Raw genomic sequence first — 21,919 nt, forward strand, 5'->3', positions numbered from 1 at the left:
ACAAAGGAACCATTATGGTATGTGTAGCTGCAATATTTATTTCATGCAACTAACAGTTTGTCCTAATAGCAAATTAAATTACATACCAAATTAAAGGCAAGATTATGCCTTATATCTTTAAATGGGCTCAATTTTTTTAGAACAGGGACTTGTCATACCTAATCTGAAGGGAGGAGTTTATGCAGAAACACAGCTGCAGTCAAGTCAAATGACACAGGAATGCAGAGTGGGCATGGGCAAGGAGTAAAGCTTCCTTACTTCCTCCTCTGGCCACAGAAAGTCTGTGTCTGCAAGCTCAGGGTTATTGGAACAGTGACCAAATGTTCTGATGAAATGCATTTTAATTAAATTCTACTCAGCTAAGAAGTGAGACACTCAGCTCAGTCATTCTACTCAGCTAGGAAGGAGGCAACTGTCAGCAAAATCCCTTCTTGATGGAAGGCTGAGCATTAGTGTCATGAGCGCCTCACAATGTCCCTCAATATTTAACTTTGGTGGGATGGCAGTAATATTCCAGGACAACAGTACAGGGGCAGGCAAGGAGAGTGCTCTTCAGGCTCTGTTTATTGACATTCCCAATGTGGCCATGGAATATAGTTTTCCAGCCTGTGGAGCAGCCTGCACATTGCATCCTCAGGTTTTGTGGATCCCTAATTGAGGCCAGGATGGCCATGCAGAAAACTTTCAGTGCTCCAGAAGCTCTACACCCTGGTGTGGCATATGCAGCTCTGGTGAAGAGGTTTTCTCTCTGACTTGGCTTCTCAGGACCATGTTATTCTTTCTTTACAAGGTCCAGGATAGAGAGGAAAGATGATGTTACTCTCTGGTCCACTTGCTTTTTTCCTGCTCATCCCCATTAGGGGGGGTAAGATTCTCAGGCAGAAGACAGATCATTAGTAAACTAGAGAAGGAAGGACGTGCAAGAACCTGGGCAAGCTGAGAGATGATAGGAGTAAGGGGAGTCTTATTGCTTAATACAAGTGTGCATGGCAAGTCTCCACAGAGTAAGAGCTTGAAGGACAATCACCAGGCAAGGAATTATTTATCAGAACGATGGTGTGCCAGGACATTAGTTAAGGTAAAGCGGCAATATAGCTCATTTTCAGCTGATCTCCTGTGACTCACAGGCTTAGGCAACTGACTGGCAGTATTCTCTGTGAAGCCCAAAACACCTTTATTTTGCAGGAACAGTTCCATGGAAACTCCACAAACTGAATCTTCTAGATTTGATGTTTTCCCACAAGGGAATAGGCTGAACTGAAAACATGAGATTCTGGGTTTTGTTCCAAGATAAAGGTGATTCTGTTGAAGGGGAAGATTGTTGCTGCCTACAACCAAAAGGAATTATTAAAAAAAGAGTTCACAATTGCATTTGCGATAAGCTGTCTCTGCATTCTCTCAGCAACTTTCATTTACATAGTGCTTTTGCCTTGCTATTCCACCCCTGAGCTCCCACCTTTTTCTAATCTGTTATTCCAGATCTTAGAATTGATGCAGAAGAATCATATAATTCACTTACAGGGTTTTTTGATCAGCTCCTTCAGATTGAAATCTCTGTGTAAATGTCATGCAAGTCTTTCACAAATGAGACTAATCCTTTCATATCTTCAAAATTATACTGAGATATAGATTCAGTACTTGGACTGCAGAATAAGCTTCAATATGTCCATGCTCATCTGCGCATCTCCAACCCAGTCTTGTACCTTCCTTTTAACCATCACAATCTTTTGCCAGACTTTCCATCCCAATTGCAATCAAGAACTACATTAGTCATGCACACCTACTCTGGTTAGGGAGAACTCATACATAGGTCCTCAAAGAATGGGAACACTGAAAGAATTATGACTGTAAGACATATCCTGTGGTGTACAGTGCATATATGGATGAGGACAAGGGATATTGTTGTAGAAAAAGAAATAGAAAAATACTTTAAAATAGTAGGTGGTTGGTTTAGAATTTGCATAACCTAGGTGAAGTTTTCTTAGCTCATTTTCCTGAATATATATATTTTTTTTACCTGAAATCTGAGTTCCTTGTTTGAGAATATAGAAATTAGACATCATCTTTTGATACAAACTTCAGTCAATAGTCATGCAATTGCATCAGAAATCTCATGATGCATGTGTTGCTATTTGGAGCTAAATGCCATGTAGCAAACACAAAACAATTAGTAATTTTTTATATTTAATTATTGATAGAAATTAAATGTTTTAATTGCTTTAATAATAATGAACTTTTAGTTTGCCTCAGAAATATGATCTATTTATATAAAAAGTTTAATGGTATAAGAAGTGTTTTATAGCCACGTATACGTTCTGTGACCTGAATAGCTGGCTGCCAGTGTTGGTCTCCTTGTGGGACTGGGGCCTAAGTCAAATGAGAACAAAAAGACTGGAGAAATACTGCATAAGAATTAGACTATGCTTTAGGTCTAGTGTGCCTGAGGAAGCTACATAATTTAAGGTGCAAATCTGAAATGTTATAGATACTTTGCAGTAACTTGCTGTGTGGATTTCAAAAGTGTGCAAATATTTAGCATATCCCATTGTGAAAGCACTGATGACTGAGGGCCAAATCTTAAAGGGAATAAAGATCATGCCTGAAGTTCACAATTAAAGGTTAGGCACCTAAACAACAGGAGGGGGGAGTTATTTTCTTCAGAATGAGCTTCACTGATAAGCAGGAAGATGTCTATGTCACCCCGTTTGTTTTGATCCCTGCCCTTTCCCTGCTGAATGCTTCAACTGCTGGGCTACAAAATCAACCTTCCAATTCCTTATCTTCTTCTGGACCAATGACCCTTGAATATTTAGCCTCACCATGTCAAAGCATTGTTGGCGGAGGGGGTGAAGAAGGTTCATTCCCCTTCCATCTTAAATAGTCTGTATCCGAGTACTTCAGGCCTTCTCATGGGAAGCAGAAAATGTGGGATAGGAATTTTTTTTTTTGTCTGAGGAAGGAGGTTGATGCATGGTCCCCCAGTTCTACTGCCTGATGCTGTTAGGATATTGTATGTTAATAGTGGGAATCCACATCCCATGTTCTTGAATGGAAACATGTGGCTGCAAGGCTTTGGTTTCATTGCAGTGCTCTTGGCCCCATAATCCCAGTGTCACTTGGAGCATGCCAGCTAAAGAGGTGCCTTGGGAGACTGAGGAAAGGGTTGAATAGTTTGTGAATCCAAAATGGGCTTTGATGGCGATCACCAATTTAGTCAAACTGACAATACCTCAGGGCACAGACTGTGGTAGAAATTAGCTACTTAGGAAACTTTTGGTGAACATCTGAGAACCTAGAAGCTCTAACATGGTTTGATCTTAACATGGATTGGCACACTATACATGTGTCTACTTTTGGGGACATTTTGGCCTGAGGGACCCTCTTTGATAGCTGATAATTTAATTCATGAAATTCCATGTATCATCATTTTAGTTACGGCTGTCCAATTCCTAGCAGTATGAACAGAGAAGATTTTTACTGTGGAATAATTCATTAATTAAAAGTCTATTGTTCAAGATAACTTATACTTTTAAGATTGTTTAGAATAGCAAAAGTTTTTTTTTTCTTTAGCATAAAATTGATACTTGCCACCAAGAGGGGAAAGGAAGGGAGAGGAAGTAGTAGATAAAATTTCACAGAATGAAACTTAATCTTCATCTCCTTAAATAGAAGCCCTCCACAAATCTAGAACGGCTGGGATTCTTGAATACTAAAGGCACCTATGTCCATCCGATCTCCCTTTAGCACTCCTTGATTTCCCTGATATGAATGGTAGCATAAGCTAACACTGTGGCAGAAAGAAAGTGCTCCTCCGCACTGGGGAGAAGTTTGATGGTTAGCCAATGTTAATGCATGAGGAATACCATGTCTTCCTCTTGCTTCTGCCATAGGAGGATCCTGCTTAAAATAATAAAAACCAAGAAACATACTTTTAATTTGTCCAACTCTGGTATAGCACACTAGATCTCTTCCTCCTCAAATGGCTTAGTGAAAAGAATTAAAGAATATATTTGATAAAGTGATAAAAAAGTACCCTACATTTGATCCTTAGGTAACAATGTGAAGAAAGAAAATAACATATGCTCCTCTGATCCTCTTCTATTTTTCTACTTGTAGAAATGAAAGGAAAAAGTATTATTTTCTTCACAGAGGAAATAAAAGAGAAAAACGATGACATAAATCTTCATAGAAGTTGATTGTTCTGTGTATTAGCTATAGATGGAAAGAAAAATGCAGGTGCCAAGCCATTAAAGAGTTCAGTGAATTTAAAGGAATACTGATAAGAAAACTGGAATCCTCACTGTGGGCCTTTGACTCGGAAGGAGCAGGTTGGGCTATAGTTTCTATTTCTTTCTCTGTACAAACTATGCAATGACTTAACTCTTAGTTTCAGGAAAAATGATGCAAACAGCAGGGCTCCTAACAGCAGCAAACCCCTTTAGGACATGTAGCACCACAAGACTCACAGAGGGACGAGAACTTACTAGCTGACTGAGGTAGGTGTAAGACCACAAATGCTCAGAGATGCGTGGGCACAGTTGCCCAGAGGCACATTGAGTGCATGCCTCTGTAGCAGTTAATGCTGCTTCCATCCATTACAAACATACTTTCTACTGCAGGATAAAGTGGAAAAGCTGTGAGGATAAATGCTATTAAGGGACTGTGAGTTCCCTATCTGAGGTGAGTTATACCCACTGCTCATTTGCTTTTAACAATGTATAATTAAGAATAATTGCTCGGCACTGAACGTAACTCTGAAAGTTCTTAATACTGAAAGATTTTTAAAACCTGGTTAGGCCTTTTTTTAGATTTGCAGAAGAAAAAAAGAGATTCATACAACACATTTTAATTTGGAAGAAATTCTACTGTGTAATTTACATAATGCTGTTGTCATGTCAAGCCTGGTAAAACCCCACTCAGTGGAAGAGGTGATAGGGAGTATTTCTGAAGACACAATGGTCTCAAAAAAAGGAGTAATCACATAATAACATTCTTGAAATGTAACATGGCACATTATCAGAGGAAGAATCCTATATACATCCACTGATATTGCTGTTGCAGTTCTGAAAGAATCAGTTATAACGTCTACAGAAAAATGGAAACATAACAATAACACTGAAATTATGCTTAACCCAGTGTTGGTCCAGAAAGGTTTGTGGAATGCTGGGAGGGGGCTGGGTTTTATTTTCTTGCCACTTATATATTTTTTATACATTTAAAAATATTCAAGTTGTCTGTCCAGTCAAAAAAACACTGATTTTGAAAACCCAGGTCAAAAGCAAACTCAGGGCATCATTAGAAACACGAACATTACAGACCGGCTAGCTCAGTGATACATTTAATTAAGTGATCCATTTTAGTGACTTTGAATTAGAAAAAAAAGGACAAAGTTGCTTAAAAAGGGCACACACAGAATCATAGCTATGGGTGTATGAAGCTCGTTTCCTCAAACATAAGGATTTAAATTTCTTGTGTATTTCTGTATTCCTCTAAGAATAATGCACTATTATTATTTACGAATGTGTAACCTTTTCTTTTCCAGTCATGCTGGTTGCCTAGCTACGGTAATAGCTTGTTGCAGTACTTTCCAAAGGGTCCTTCGCTGTTGCTTTAAAAAGTTAGTGCTCATTAACATTTTCAAAAGGGTTGTCTTTAATTTTGGGGAGTGGGGGGGGGAGGAAAAGAGAGAGTTTTTGCTATTGCAATTGAAGTTCTTGCTTAAGAGCCATTTTATGAAGTAGAATTGGCTTTGTAAGGTAAAAAATAATATACAATAGGGAAACGTACTTTAGCACAAATACAGCTATAGCTCTGTGTAAGAAATCCATTTGGCACAGTACAGTACTATAAAGCAAATTCCTGCTTATCATGTCTTCTATCCTTACCCTTATGCAAACATAGTATCTGTTAAAATTCCTGTTGAAGTATGATAACAAAGCCTGCCAATAGATGCTAGAAGAACTTGCTTTTGTATGTTAGTATGTTGTTCTGGAGATATGTAGGAGCTTCACTGTATAAAAAAATTAAATCTCTGTAATATGAGAATCTGGGGAACAAAAAAAAGAGAATTATTTTATGCTCTTTTGGACATAAGGGTAATATATCTGCTGGCAGCTGCTGGGGCTGACTGAGCAGTGATGTAATCCAGTATTCTTTTTTATCCTTATATTTGTCTTGCTTTGGTTTATTACTGTCTAGTCCTTGCTTTTCAGGATCTTTTCATTATTTTTTAGAGTTGAGATAAATGCCTTCTTGATATTCAAGGGTAAATGCCAACATTTTCATGGTTATTTGTGGAATTTTTGCACCCAAGGTTTCACTAGTATTATTTAGTAGAGATTTTTATGCGTGCATAGCGTATTTGATCCAAAGCCCACTGAACCTACTTGGCATTTATTTATATACCTAACAGGCTTCAGATCAGAACTTTTGACTGTGGCTGTTATTAAAAATATTAGACTGGTAGATAGATCAGTACTGACAGAAATTATTTTCATCGGTGATAACAACATAATAGTGCATGTATTTGGTAACAGGAAAAAGTGCTTTTGTGCTATATCAGAATACTTTTTCATAAAACTAAAGAAACTGCTCATTAAAAGTTAATGTTCTGGGAGGGAGGGAGGGAGGGAGGAAAGCAGGAAAGATGGAAAAAAAGGAAGGGAAGCCACACCAAAATGGGAGAGAAAAAGAGACCATTTTCTCCGTGAAAACAAACATTGTTAGATTTGTTAATCTGTTGAGAAAGTGAGAGGGAAATGGCAGATCTCTTTTTAAATACATGGCTGCATTTTGTTTCTGTACTGAGTGCCTGCTTCTAGCACACAAAATCATTTCTAAAATACAGCAGAGTCTACCTTGTAGTAATGAGGAGTGAAAGCCAAGACTGTCCTAGTGCAATTCATTAGACTTAAATGGTGAACTTCACTCTGGTTAAAATGAAGTTTCTTGCCACTGAAGATGGGTTTCTTTGTGCTCATCTCCTGGGATAACATCAGCTATCACTTACCAGACAGATGCTAAATGCTGCACTTGATTACTGCTTCCTCTTTCTTTGCTCTAGTTGATGGTCCTTTAAAGAGCGTTTTTTGTGGTCTGTTTAAAATTGGTGCAAGCTACATTCTACATTCTACACGCTTTTTGTCATACTCAGCCATTACATTTCAAATAGGCTGTTACTTATCTGCCATAGAGGAGAGGGAGAAAAGAACTCCATTCATCCCCCTATTCAGCAATAGAAGAATGATATATATCCATTTCTTCTCTGCAGTAAGGGAGTAAGCTTTAGATTTGCTTCCAGAAAGAACAGCTGAACTGTGATGGGGCTGTTCCTGCACTGGAAAGGTTTTTTGCCTGTATCTTACAAATCAGATAAGCTTTAGGGGACAAAGTGGCCATCCCACTTTCTACATCCTTCCTTAGTAGAGGTATGCCCTACACCTCAGGAACAGGTAGGGAGTCCTTTCCTTGTGGGAGACCAAAAAGGCCTTGGACAATGTCAACATCTAGTTGACATCTAGATCTATGATGTTCAGCATGAAAAAATAAATAAAAAATAACTAATAAAATAAATAAATAAAATAAATAAAAAAGCAACTATAGGGTGTATGAAACGAAGTCATAGGCTATGTTCCTCAACCTGGCCAAAAATCATTGCCTATTTCTTAAACTGAAAGTGAATCAGTTCCACATATTCCAGTTCTGTTTTCAGCTCTGATTATTTGTGATTTTAGAATGATCTTTGTCACTCAACGATGTTGTATTCAGTTTCATGTTCTGAAGTATTACTATAGGTAAAGAAAATCATTGCTACAACCCGACTTCCTGAGAGCAAGGTTTAGATATAATCAAGGCTTCCAATGAACTTCCCATATTGTCAAAAAAGAAATAAAAACAGAAGGCAGAATGTGTTTTTCCTTTTTTTTAACTGGGCATTTTCCCAATTGTCATTGTCCCAAATTTTCTGCTTAAAACTTACTTGAAAAATATAGCTTAGATCTATGACAATTATCAAAACTATGATTCAAAGCTATCAGAACTATGTTAATTATCAAAAATACTTGGCAAGTTTTCATTATAGCAACATGATTCTCTGGCAGCATTTATGTGCAAACTCAGGAGCAATGGGATGAGAATAATGGAGAAGAGGTATCTTAAGTGGTTGAGTGACTTTCTCCCATAATCTTTCCTAATCTAAACATCTATCCCATTGAGTGCACTGCAAATGGAGCATCAGTGATTATCTTCTGTATGTCTCTGGCATAGAAGCGTTTGATTATGTATTTTCTAACTAGCCAGCAATAGCCAGATTTATAGACGAATGAAAGAAGGAGAAGAGGAACAGCTAACAGTTGCTATATTGAAAGAAATCTGTCCATTGGCATTTATCTTCCTACACATTTTGCTCAGTAATTCACTTAGTCTGACTATGAATCATTTTCAGATTGATTTCCAGGAAGAAAAATCACCAGACAGCCACCTTATTTGTAGTGCTGATTACAGTTTTCCTTTTTATCTCAACAACTGTAACTTGATTATGTTTATTCTGTGGTGATGGAATGAAAAAAAGAAAATATTTTCTCACTCAGTTGGTTTTGTGTTATTTTATTGAGCAATGTCTCAGTGACTGGAGATGTGGAGGAAGCACAAAGTTTAGGTGCAAATAAGTAAGACAAAAATATGAAAAAATATGGAAAAATCCAGAATGTTTTATTTCATTTTATCAAAGCAAAAAGTAATTTTTTTAATCTGGAAACAAAGTTTTCATTTTGAACATTGCTAGCATTGAATTGGGGGGAAAAAGGAATTCTAAAAGGTTAAAATTTAAAAACAAATCCAAATATTTCATTTGAGGTTGCAAAAAATGTTTTCATTCATGCAAAACAAATGTTATGTTGTTTATTTGTTTTATTCTACTCAGAATATGTACATATATTTGAATTTAACCTTCCTGGCACCTATGTCACTGGACCATTATTTATTTTCTGCAAATGTTTTTGCAGAAACATTTTGCAAACACACAAAATTACCAGGTTTCTGGAGCTGCTCTGGATAAAATTCCAGAAAGTTTTGCCACTAAAATCTATAAAAATTATAGGTCTGATGATCTGAATACAAAAAAATAAAATTAAAAAATCAGATTTTTTCTCACCTGAAAGTTAGATTTCAATAAGAGGTAAGTGATCAAGCATGTTTTATATGAGGAACACAGAAGATGAACATATCAGAGATTTGTGTTGTACCATCTTTCAGGGTGTTCTCCTAAAATTAAGTCCATATTTGTCTGTTTTGTACAGTGTGTATTGTCTTTTTGTGTGCATACATTGAAGTATATTAACATAAAATGTAGGTATGGTGATATTTAGATACGAAAATGACAAATAAGGTGCTAAACAAGATAATAAATTAGATGTTTTAGCTTACCTGAATGCATCTAGTTGCAAAGTAACAAGAATTTTTTGTTCATTTGTTTGCTTCATTTGAATTATTAAATCTCACACTAGTAAAATGTGTAAAAATGTGTAAAATACATTATTTTTTCTGTCACTGTGTATGTGCCAAAAAAACCCAAAACTGTAGGATAACTATATTTGGCTCCTGTTCATTTAAAAGCAAGTTACTTTATTAGTGTTGAATTTTGATGGCTTAAATAATATGAAAGTTTTTCAGAGTGGCCATGCAGTTAATCTTTGGTCTGACTCTCCTTAACATAACCAGTATAATTACTTTCATTTTTGAACACTTGACCTAGACATTGGCAAACAATCTCGTCTTGAAATACCCACAAGGAATCAAATAGCTGAGACAGGCATAATAATTGGCTAAGTTGAAAACTGGAAGACAAAACTCCTTCTCTGTAGCTGTGACTCTGTCCTGACAAGTCTTTTCACCCCTTTAAGTCTGGACTTTTTTCAATCTGAAAAACTTGTAGAAAGTTTAATGAGAGGGCTGTGAGAATCATCGGGGTTTTGGTTAGGTGGCCAAATGGGAGGAGGGGAAAAAAACCATGAAACCCAAAAATGCTTCTAATGCACATCAAGATGAAACAGATTTTTTTTTTTTTTACTCAGTAATGTGTAAAATAAACCTTTCATTTCTGAAGACCAAAATGTTTCCCCAGAATAGAATGGTTCATGTTAGGACCACTATAATATGAGCTATAGCTAGAATCACAAGACTGGTATTGGCAGTACCTCTCTTTTGGTCCAACTCTTCATGCACTCAATCCAAAATGTGAATTTAAATTACCCTTCTAACTTGGAGGATGAAAAACTGCATTGTACAGCTTTCCATAATAAGCTGAATGCATTAGCCATTATGATATGAGGCATACTAAGATGTGTTGATCTCTGTCTGCTCTAGTGATCCAGTTTGTATGCACAATCTAAATAGTGAATCAGGAACAAAGAGGTAAGAAATGAAGTTTGGTGTTCAGAACAGATTTTGACTGGACATTTAAATTTAAACTTTGTCCCTGTTTAAGTACCCACATCTTTTCATGGCCTTATTCCTGTTATCTTGGGTTAAAATGAGTTTACTCAAAAAAAAAAAAAAGAAAGAAAGAAAAAAAACACCCTTGAAATCACTTAACCCTTTCAAAGTGGTAAGTCAATAAGGTTTTTGCTAAGGCAGATCCATTTCTGGCAATCCATACAGAGGAGACATCCTTCATTCCCCATACACATTCAAACTCTCTATATAAAAGTAATCATATCATGGAAGAAGCAAAAGCTGATTCAAAATGAAGTAGAGGGAAAAAAAAATCCATCATCCTTTTCTTTTGTCTATAACATAAACTATAGGTTCTCATCAGTTTAATTTGCGAAATAGTAAGTGAGGTAGGAGCAACAGAAAACGAGAATCAGACTTATAATTATTTCTGTACCACCCCTTATTTTACTCAAGCTATATTGCCAATTCCAGAGGCAGTGTTTATACTCTGCAATGGATAAGAGTTGAGTTTTGAACTAAAACTATTCATAACAGTAATGGTTTTAGACTTTCAGTATTTCAAAGCTTATGTGTATGAAGTATGGCTTCTTTCCTTTGACATATGTTTAAAGCATTTCTTCTTCTGTAACTGCATTAACTTTAAGGCTTCTTACAGTTCCTCAGGGCACACATGCAAAGTTTACCTTCATTCACAAGACACATGATCCTGAGACCTAAGAATGCAAACTCTGGTGTCAAAACAACACTTACTAAAAGGTGGTGCTTCCAAGTAAAACTTGTCTCCTCACTAATATGTTTTTCTGACATCATTATTAGTCCCATAAAACCAAAGCCTTATTTTTAACATCCTGTTTCTTCAGAAACTATATCTATGTTCAGTAAGAAGAAGAAATGCAGAGTGTTCATTTCATGTATTCAGAATCAGGTTCCTTTTGTTCAAGGTTTGAATTTTACGTTCTTTGTATATATCTTCTACTGATTTGAAAGGGTATCTGTCATTTTACATAAATTATTTATTCCGTGCAGCCATCACTGATACATGGTAGTAAACAGCTATAGTCACAGAGGTGGTTTAGAGCCCAGTGGACACATGCATGGTTGCGTGTCAGCACCCTGAGAAACACCTCTCCTGGCAAGCTGCTGAGGGGACCACAGCCCACGCAGCTTCACAAGTGCCTTGCTTTCAACTTGCTTAGGTTACTGACACACAGAATTGTTTGACAGATGCTTTTATTTCAAGTATTTTAACAAAAGACAGAAGTGCAGTAACATGTTATAGGCCAGATTTTCAAAACACTGCAGCAGATAGGAGCGGAATACATAGCGAGAATTGGACTCTCATTGCAGAGCTGAGATCAGTGGGGCTAAGGATTTGCCACAGAGCTGCATATGAACAATTCCTAGAAAAAAAGGGTGGGAAAATTTTCTTTGAACATTCTGTCGTGGGCAAGAAGAGGTGTTATGGTGTAAGCTGTCTTCCATGTAACCTGTAATCCACTGTGTTCAGGCACATTTTCATTCATTGTGATTTGTCAGTTCCTTCTTTGGAGCTGATAGCTTTGACAAACATTGCCTTTGACAAACATTGCTCTGTCCACGTTTTGAGTTGTATCATGCACATTTTTATTCTTCTCAAATTTCTTTCTGAGCAAAGCACAGTTTGGGGGAATTCATTTTCAAAGCTCAGTTCCAACAGTATTTATCAAAATGGCTCGCATTGCTTTGATTTATGATTTTTCATTATAACACCTACAGTAAAACAATCTGCTCTTGTTTGAAAACATTTGGTTCTTTCTCTTTTACTTTAGCTTTCTGCAAGTCATGTAAACTACAGCAGTTTCACCACCTGCTGCCTACAGTGGGTGCATTTACAATACTGTTTTAGTTTAGATCAGGAGTGGACTTCTCCTGCTTGCTCTCCACTTTCCAGGCTTTGGTTCACAAGGCAAAGTTGTCTCAAAGTGTATGATTTGGATTCATCTCAGCTGAAATTAAACAGGAAGTGTGCACCTAATGCATTTCAACTGCTAATGGGCATTCAGCCTGTGGGACCACACAGAGCTAGTCGCTGAGGTAAAAACCTTCTGAAATACTGTGGACATCTGGTCCTCAGCACCACTGTTTCGCTCTATAAATCCACTTCTCTTGGTCTCCACTACTTGCTAACATAGACACAGCCAATATCTGCTATAACACTTGCAGGATTTATGCAAAAAAGTGTATTTTACTGTTCAAATATAATTTGAACCATCATGAATGAACTCCAGTTCCTTCTGGAATTCCCTGTATTCCTGCTCCAGGCAGGAGCCTTTATGTTTAATTCGGTTGTCTTTCATAATGATACAACTTCTCAATAGTTATGTAACTGTTTTTGCTCTTGACGTATGGAATAAACATGGAATCTTGGTCCCCATTAGGGAGCTCAGTATCATTTTTTCCTATAGCTTGTCCTACTTCAGAGAAGTTTTTGCATCACACTTACAAAAAAGAGCTTCCATATTGCCTGTGTTACTCCATGTTAGGTCACTTGTGTGTAATTCTGCAACTGTAGGCAATAATATTGTCCTTTGCTTATTTAGTTTTTCAGTTACACCAACTGCTGGACCACAAAGAAGAAAACTGATTAAAAGTTGTCAAATACTTTTTCAAATTTGCCAGCAGGAACATTGATTTGGGAGTTTTGGTTAATTTGTCTTAGTGGGAAGTCTTGTCTCTTGTCTTTTGCAACTGTGAAAGTACTTTTCTTTTATTCTTGGCTGATTTCAATTAACGTTCATAGAACTACAATAGGTATTTTTGTTTTTGTCAACCAGAGAGTAGCAGAAACAGTATTTGCATCTCCTTCATATATAGCATACACAGATTAGCTTCTTACCATGACTCACTGGCAAGTGTATTGCAACATGTAATTACATGAAGATCACTGTTCTAAAAGTTTCTTTGGGGCAGGAGGATTTGCAGATGCCATAAGATTTCAGTAAGGGGCAAACTGCAAAGCTCTTTATGAAAAGAGAATCTTTTTTGTACATTAAGTTGCTTGATTGATTTGCCATTGTTTCTATGTAGAAGAAAAAGTAGAATATTATCAAATCTTTTTTAGCAAGCCCACCTCATAGGATTGAGGTCTTCCTGGGAGACAGGAAAGAATGTTCTTCATCAGACCATGCCTTCTAACTTCTCAGCTTTCTTCCTGGCAATGCTAACAATACTTCACATCCAGAATGAAAGAGCAAACTTCCTCATCTGGGCCACAGGCATTGCTGTACTGCCTACAGCCGGCGTCCCGCATACCTCCACATACCCTGAGTCAGGATGCTGTGATGGATTACAGTGTTGGCACAGTACTCTCTTCTGGGATGTGTGAACATTACTATTGTTATCATTAACCTTGCACTAGGGATTTGTTGTATCATGTGCTGAGGCACAGATAGTAATAAGACTACTGACTCAAAGAATTTGCATTCTATATATAACAAATCCTGAAATACAAAATATGAAACTAGGAAAAGTGGAAGGAGATTATAATTTCTTTAATTTTAGTATGTTTGTTTTAATTGAACTTGATAGTGGATAGCAGGGAATTTAAAGGGAAAATACAAAATTGGGAAAGTTTACATTCATCAAAATAAACATGGAAGAAAGTGCCCAAAAGTGCAGAGAGAGAGAAGCAAGTAGGATTCTTGATCAATTATAGTGTCACTGGTGGAAAGAGCAGAATAAGGGAAATGCATGTTGGAAAAAGATTCATGATGATATCCTAAAGGAGAGGTTGCATGTGGGCAAGGGGAGTGGGTAGATCAGTGGAAAGAGAGAGGAGATTGCTTCTCCCTGGGGCAAACTGCAGGAGCCTCTGGAAATCATCGGCTGTGGCAAAAGGAAGGAGTGAAAGGGGCACCACACAGAGTGGGGGACTCAGACTGACTTCAGAGGGGTGGCCGTGGGCAACCAGCCAGGCCAAAAGCAGCAGTGCCTTTCAGAGAGCCAGGGAGGGGTCTGAAGAGTTTGCTACAGCTTGGAAAATCACCGAGTTGGCTGAAAACAAACCTGGAAACAAGGGCCTGTCTGAAAGGATGCAAGGGGCAAGCCGAGAATTGTGTACAAATGCTTGTTACTTCTGTTCTGTCTGACCCTCTCTGAAAGCTCTGCTGTTTAAAAAGTTAATTATTTTAGCTTATATTCAAATAAAATTGGATTTCTTGGGTTTAAAAGCCATCAATAATTGTTGTGAAATTTGTTATAGGAGATCTTAGTGGATTCATCTCCAAGTTTTGGTTGACTTGGATTCAAAATCTGTTCAGGGAAGCTTTTGAGAGAGAAAGTGGAATATTATTAGCCACGCTTTTCTTATGACAAATACATTAGAAATCAGAATCTTACATTATTTGCCCAAGTGATAAACTATAACTCATAGTTAATGTCCAGGAAAAGCATTACTTGAAGAGGAGCTGGAAAGCTTACACAGTATGATATTCCCCAGGGGACCAGTACAGCACCATAATCCTCAGCTGCAGGAAACTCAGATTCATAACATTATGACTGAAACTCATTTTGGTTCCCTTGGATGTTATGCCTAACAGTTTCTTCTGTTCCTGTTTGAAAGATGTAAATGAGTTTACAAACCATCTGACTCGTGGTACTGCTGGTGTGGCAAGGTGATATTGGTAACTCGCTTTACTCAAAACTTCTTGAATAATTTAGCTCAACTTTGTTTCTAGGTAGCTAGCTATCCAGATGAGCATCTTGTATTACTGCCTATTGTCATGGTTACAGTATTGGCTGCATCTCGTCTCCTTTTCTGAGTCTTCTGTGTGCAATATGAGGCCTGTCCTTGCCTGGGGTACAATACAGCAAATCTTCCACTGACAGACTGGGATGTACTACAGCAGCCTATAAATGAGCACTGCCTCATTTCAGCACATCTAATAGCATTCAAATGTGTGCATTGGATGCACTAATATTAGCTCTTAACTACTAGCTAACTGAAGCAATTATATTTTTGTATGTCTGTACAGTCAACCTTTGGTTTTAATTAGCCTCTTGAAGTGTTACCAGAATTACCAGGAAGAAGTACTTATTTTTATATATGTGTGTGTGTGTGTGTATGTAAATACACAAAAAATATAGAATTATATATATTACTGTATTATATAAATATATAATCAAAAGATTCTCAGAACAGTTTTGAGCCCATTGCACTGATCTCTTGAGTACCTGAGCATTTTTCATGGAAAAATTTGGTGTAATTCAAGGACCTGCAGTTTATGTTCATGTTGTCTGTGTATAAAATTGTCTGCAGTGAAATGCCATGATGGTCTCCTGTCCCCTGGCAAATGTGCCCTGCTGAAGCGCAAGGCTTCCCATCCGCTCTTGTCTGGCTGCAGTGTAGAGAAATGTCTGGAGAGCTTATGCACAGAGTCCTCTATGGGCAAAGCCAGGCCATATATCCACGCTCTCTAGCCATAGCATCACTAACCTTTTCCCTTTTCAGGGTGAAATCACTTTTCCTTCTCTCATTTGCATAAGGATTTTTTAAAGATCTTACTGCTTTTATTTATTTAAAGATCTTATTGGTTGGTTGACTTCTGTGGGCAGAAGAGATGTTAGCAACATTCTTATGATAAAAAGAGCTGTCTAGAAAGGAAGATTTTGCAGCAACTCCCAAAGATTTTTGAATTACAGTTTGTTTCATCTGAAAGTTTATTTCATTCCTGTTTTATTTTTTATTGCTGTATATTGTGTGTGAGTTTTTCTGTTTTCTTCTTTCCCTGGGGATTCATAATCGTATATGCTTCATTTTTAAAATGGTCAAAATAGTGACCTAATTCTGAAAGTTAGAGTGCAAGTTTTGTGTGCTGAATATTAAGCTACTCATGAGGCCTAAGAAGGAAAAGTGTTCTGATCATAGATTGCGAACTGTGTCTTAACATTCCTATATTAAAAAATAATAATAATAATAGTATTTAGAACCAGTTTAGGTTTTAAATGTCCCATTCAATGTATGTAACTGTTTACTCCAAATGTTTACATTTCTAGGAACTCTGAACCAAAAGAACTGGGGAAAGAAATATTCATCCTGCAATGGTGCCAAACAATCTCCTATTAATATAGATGAAGATCTTACCCAAGTAAATGTGAATCTGAAGAAACTTAAATTCCATGGGTGGGAAAAGGAGACTTTGGAAGATACTTTCATTCACAATACTGGCAAAACAGGTAAAAACTCAGATTTCATGTGTGGAGTTAAATGAGTCAGAAAACTGATATAAGACAGTCAGCCAAGGGCTCTTAATGTTTTTTTCATTTTCCATTTTATTTTTTCCTAGTAGTTGTGTTTCTGAGTTCATCCATAAAAGAAAAAAACAGATAATGGCAGTGGCCAAGAGTAATAGAGAAGTCACTAAAACAGAAAACGGAAATGGAAATATATGCACAGACAGATAGAACCAGAGCAATCACATGATTACTATCATCTCATCATGAGTACTTTATTGAAGCTAAACAGTAATTTAGCATTTGCCGCAAAATAATGATTACTACTACTACATATCTAGAATATACAATGAGAATACAAAAATGATTTTTTTTAAGTATGAATAAATTACCTAGCCATCTAGAAGCACTTCATGGACTAGCTGTGGTTTCAAACATGGAGGATGGGATTCATCTCACCTATCTTTAGACATCTATAATGTAAACACTTGCATCTAAATTACTCATTTCAGCTTCCTGTTATAGTCAAAGAAGAAAAATAGGTGCTTTTATGGTCCAATAGTCTAACCTATCTTAGAAATGTATTTTAGGAAGAGATGAATTATGCCTACAAGTGCCTATTTTAACCAACTATAAAAGAAGCTTATGGTGGCATTTGCATTGCCAAAGGAATCTTTTTACAACCACTTTGCTGTATAAATCTAGAATAGTACCACTGACTGCTTGATTGGAAGTACTTTTTCTTGTTTCAGGCATAGGTATGGAGTAAGGAATCTCTTAAAGACTATCTCTAAGCTTCTACCAGATATTGTAGGAGCCCTTGGCCAGCCATTTTATTTTATTTTAGTGTCATTGTTCCTGGGTTCTGTTCTTGGCACCATCATGTACTTCCTACACACTGCTCAACAAATTGTTTACTGCCCTCTTGCCCTCCTAGCTGAGATAAATAGTTCATTTCTCCTTTAAAGGGAGCTCTGAGGAAACACTCCTTAAAGTCCATAAAAGTGACCTGAGCTTTTCCTCCCCTCTAGCAATTCAGATATTATAAAAGGAACTGCTAAGCCTTTCAGTTAAATTTGACTTCAAGGTCTTGAGGACAGGAATGAAAGCAAGCTGAACTCCACTATCACTGTTTTAGCAAGAGGTCAAACAATTCACAGTCGTTGAAGGTGGAAAAGCCAAATGTGAAGTTTCAGTCTTTTCCACCCTTCTGATTCCCTCCAGTAGAAAAATGTTCAGTCCTTTAACAGTTTGCATACTACTACAGCCTGGTGAAGACTCGTCATTACTTATTTCTGTGCCAGAATGTTCCACAACTAAGGGCTCTCACAGACACACAGTCTTCCTAGTAACTGGCTACAATTTTCTTTTTGTAGTCTTGCCTCATGATATGTATCTAGAATTATGCTAATAATTAATGGCAGGGGGTCTCTTTTTCTTACAACTGCGTATGCTTTTAGGAAGCTTTTTATCTTAGGGATTTCTTTTCTTAGAAGGACAGTTTCATGGCTAAGCCAGTTTTTCTGAGCTTTGCTTTAGTGTGATTCTGTGGCTAGTTTCAGATGATAGGCATTCATAAAAATAAATCACTTCACTAGATAATTATTTTATGAGTTGCAGCATGAAATGAAATGAAATATATTTCTCTGTGTTAATAGTGGATTAACACACTTTTTACTTTGTTTAAATAATCAACTTTCTGTCAGTTTGCTTATGAAGTGCAGGAAAAGAACTATAACATAGTTACCTTTTCATACCTAATACCAAAATACTAGAGTCATAGATACCTTGGCTGGCTTTTATATTGACCTTTCTTTTCTCTGTCTCTGTCTCTGTCTCTGTCCCTCTCTCTTTCTTCAGTGGAAATTAACCTGACAAATGATTATTATGTAAGTGGAGGTGGCTTAGACACAGTATTTAAAGCAAGCAAGATCACTTTTCACTGGGGAAAATGCAACATATCATCAGATGGATCAGAACATAGTTTGGAAGGACAAAAATTTCCTCTTGAGGTAAAGTATAGAATAGATTTTGAGGATCTGTAGTTCTGCAGATAGTCATATTGTTTATTTAATAACTTCATTTATCACTTATTTAAAGTCTATTTCTGTGCATATTCATCACTTAAATCAAAATTAATAATATTTAAATGATGTATTTGAAACCAAAAATGTAAGTCACACTGAAGATGTTTAAATGGTGCATTTTCACACATGCATTTTAACAGCGCATTAGGAGTTGGTCCAGCTAATCTGATAAAGGCCGAATTCCCACTAACGGTTAAACTCCTAAGAGCTTGGCCCATTTTATTCCACCGTAATAGGTTATTTAAAGTGTAAAGGCACTTTTTCAAAGCTGGGGCATTGTTTGGAGTCAGCAGGAGTGAGGAGCCGCTGCGCCTCGCAGAGACAAATCCCCGTCAGCCTGGCCGAGCCTGGACCTGGGAGCTGGAAGCCGAGCCAGGAGTCACCGCACGAGCGGAGCTTGGGGTGCCCGCCGAGCCCAGTGCAGCCAGGCCAGCAGCCCCGCCACTGAGAATGGCCCGGCCGGCTGCTTTTCCCGCAGATGTAGTGACTCTCCCTCCCAGCTTGCAGAAGTTCGCGGACAGGGAGGAGGAGAGGAGCAGCTCTTGCTGAGCTGAGTGCCATCGGGGCACTCTGAATACAGACTCTTAACCCTCAAAGTGGCTATGTGATTGTTTTCAGACCAAAAAGGTGCGGCTGTAGCATGCATCCATGCTGCTCCTCACTCAGAGCACCGTGGCTTTCTGTGTCAGAGCAAAGCGATGGGGCCTTGGTGGTCTCTTCTCTTCTGCTGCTCCATGGAGAGCTGTGGCCAGGACTATCCCCTGCATGGTGTGGCTTTCCCTACTTCATAGCCATTTAAAAATTTCCACTCACACTCCCTCCATGGCATCGAAAAGAAGATTCTCCTCCATCACCATCTCATGAAAAGGCAGCAGGAGTAGCAAACTCGCACCTCCTATCGGTGACCTTGCATGGGATGTGATTTCCCAGCTGCATCAGAACAGAGAGAGGCAGCTGGACTGAGGCCAACACCCAGGACTGCACTTAAATGAGGCCCCAGAATACCTGGCAATTTTTTATTACCAGTACTTCTCTAAATTTACTGCGAGGCAGATAGCATAGGAAAATTCTGCCTTATTGGAATTTATGAGGGGGTTACCCCTGACTTAAAGATTCACCTCTAAGTTAGATGTCTAGTATAAGCTAGTTATCTAGACTTACTATATGGTTGATGGCAAATGACATGCTCCTTGAAAGGATACGTCCTGCAAACTTAATGGTTTTCTAAGACAGATACTTTGCAGATAGCTAAAAGCTGATGAATTCCATTCTGTATCTTCGGATAATGCATGTGAGATGCATAACAAACCCATGTACTCATATTAAATTCATTGCTTGAAGATTTTTCTCAGACTAGGAATATAAGTAACTGCATTGATTAATTTTTTTAAAATATATATTTTATATATGTAACATTTGAATATACTTTATTTACAGATGCAAATCTACTGCTATGATGCAGATCAGTTTACAAATTTTGAAGAGGCAATTAAAGGAAATGGAAAGTTAAGAGCTTTATCAGTTTTGTTTGAGGTAAACAAAATATATCTTTGTGGCATTAAATAAGCTTTGAAATGCAGCAGATGTTCAAACTGAAATTAACTGGTTCCAGTGTATGATCAGTGAGTCAAAAATTTGCACATATTTTTCTAATTTATTTTCACAAAAAAGCAAACAGGCAAATGTGCTTGTTTTGCTTTATATCATCTATAGTTTTGGTTGTAAAATGCGCCCTTTGTTTTTTTTCATGAAGCCTGTATTGCAAGAAAAAAATGCAATTTCTTTTTAACAGGTTGGGTCAGAAGACAATCCGAATTATAATCCAATCATTAATGGAGTAGATAGTGTTAGTCGTTTTGGTAAGTTTATCCCTGTGTTTTATTGATTATTGATTAGACTAAATTCCATTTCAGAATAATTATGTAAACCTTCTTGAAGGAATAGTTGTGTACAGATTGCTAAAGCTTAGCTGGATCTATTTTGTTAGAAACAAAAATATTTATTCATTTAATTTACACCAAAACTGAATACTTGTATTAATAGCACTAAGTGTAAATGAATAAATGTAACTATCACAAGGAATTTACAACACTCTAAATGCTAACTCCAGAGAAATGTCTTATTTACTTTGTGAGGTTTCTCAGTCATACATTTCTGAATTTTATATACTGTTGGAAGACAAATAATACCATTGCAACAATCCAAGATGTGTCTTACAAGTATGAGTCTGTATGAATATTAGTATGCTGTACACTCCGTGGAGATGAATTCTTTTTGCAGTAACCCTTGTGTAAATCTGAAATAATCCAATTGTATTATATTTGCAAAAACAGTATTGAAACCAAATGTTGACACTTTGGTATTTTAAAATTCCTCATGGTTTTACATCAGAGTACAGAGATTATGGGGTAGTGCATAAGGAGATCTGGGTTTATTTCTAACTCAGTTTCACCATGGCTTCAAAGAAAAACATGAATATGCACTGTCCTGAGCAGGGATATCTTCTTGCATCATGGCCGTAATCCTAAGTAAAAGGCTAACTTTGCCTCAGTTTCCCTATAATTAACAATACTTGTGTTTTATAAAACCCTGTATAGATTGATGGGTTTAAAGTGTTAAAGGCTATTAGTGTCACTGTCTTAAAAGCTTTTGAAGGTATGATGCTAAAATTGCAGTTGATCTTCTCCAGAAAATGAATGTTCAACAAATATTACAAGGACTAACTTTTATAACTTACAAAGACAGAGGAGCTGGCCATGTAAAGCAGTTGGGATTCATTATCTTTGAGGGTCACAAAGAAGAAAAGGTATTTCATCAAGGCAAATGCTGTCCTACAGCCCTGGGTAAGAGCTATAAAACTATAGGCACCAAAACGCAACATACAGCTAGTATGTGGCACTTCAACTATGAGCAAAATGTGATTTTCTTGAATAAAATGTAAATGAGCTCTGAAAATTCAGGTCATGAATAAATCAAGTCATTCATCCTCAAGAAAAGTGTATAGCACATGATCTGTCCTTGTCTGCTATATACATGATCTATGCTTGTCAGTCATATCTTGTATTTTGCATATTTGAATTAGAGTAGCTGAGTTCTCAAGCTCTACAGAGGAACAGTCTTGTTCCTTCTAGACAAACTGTCTGTTTCTCATAATTCTTTGTAGATGTTTA

At 37.2% G+C, this 21,919-nt stretch overlaps 1 protein-coding gene across 1 annotated transcript in view; it reads left to right on the top strand.

Moving 5' to 3' along the window:
- The window catches only part of PTPRZ1 (protein tyrosine phosphatase, receptor type Z1), a 100,784-nt gene that overhangs the window by 18,740 nt on the left and 60,125 nt on the right, over positions 1-21,919 (top strand). The window contains exons 2-5 of the mRNA XM_026067047.1: positions 16,486-16,665; positions 18,523-18,674; positions 20,187-20,282; positions 20,542-20,608. Coding sequence (XP_025922832.1) covers positions 20,187-20,282; positions 20,542-20,608 — 163 coding nt within the window. The 5' untranslated portion in view covers positions 16,486-16,665; positions 18,523-18,674. The remainder of the gene's footprint in view (positions 1-16,485; positions 16,666-18,522; positions 18,675-20,186; positions 20,283-20,541; positions 20,609-21,919) is intronic.

This window comes from Apteryx rowi, unplaced genomic scaffold (assembly GCF_003343035.1).
Source record: "Apteryx rowi isolate R43461 unplaced genomic scaffold, aptRow1 scaffold_252, whole genome shotgun sequence".
In the NCBI taxonomy this organism is placed as follows: Eukaryota; Metazoa; Chordata; class Aves; order Apterygiformes; family Apterygidae; genus Apteryx; species Apteryx rowi.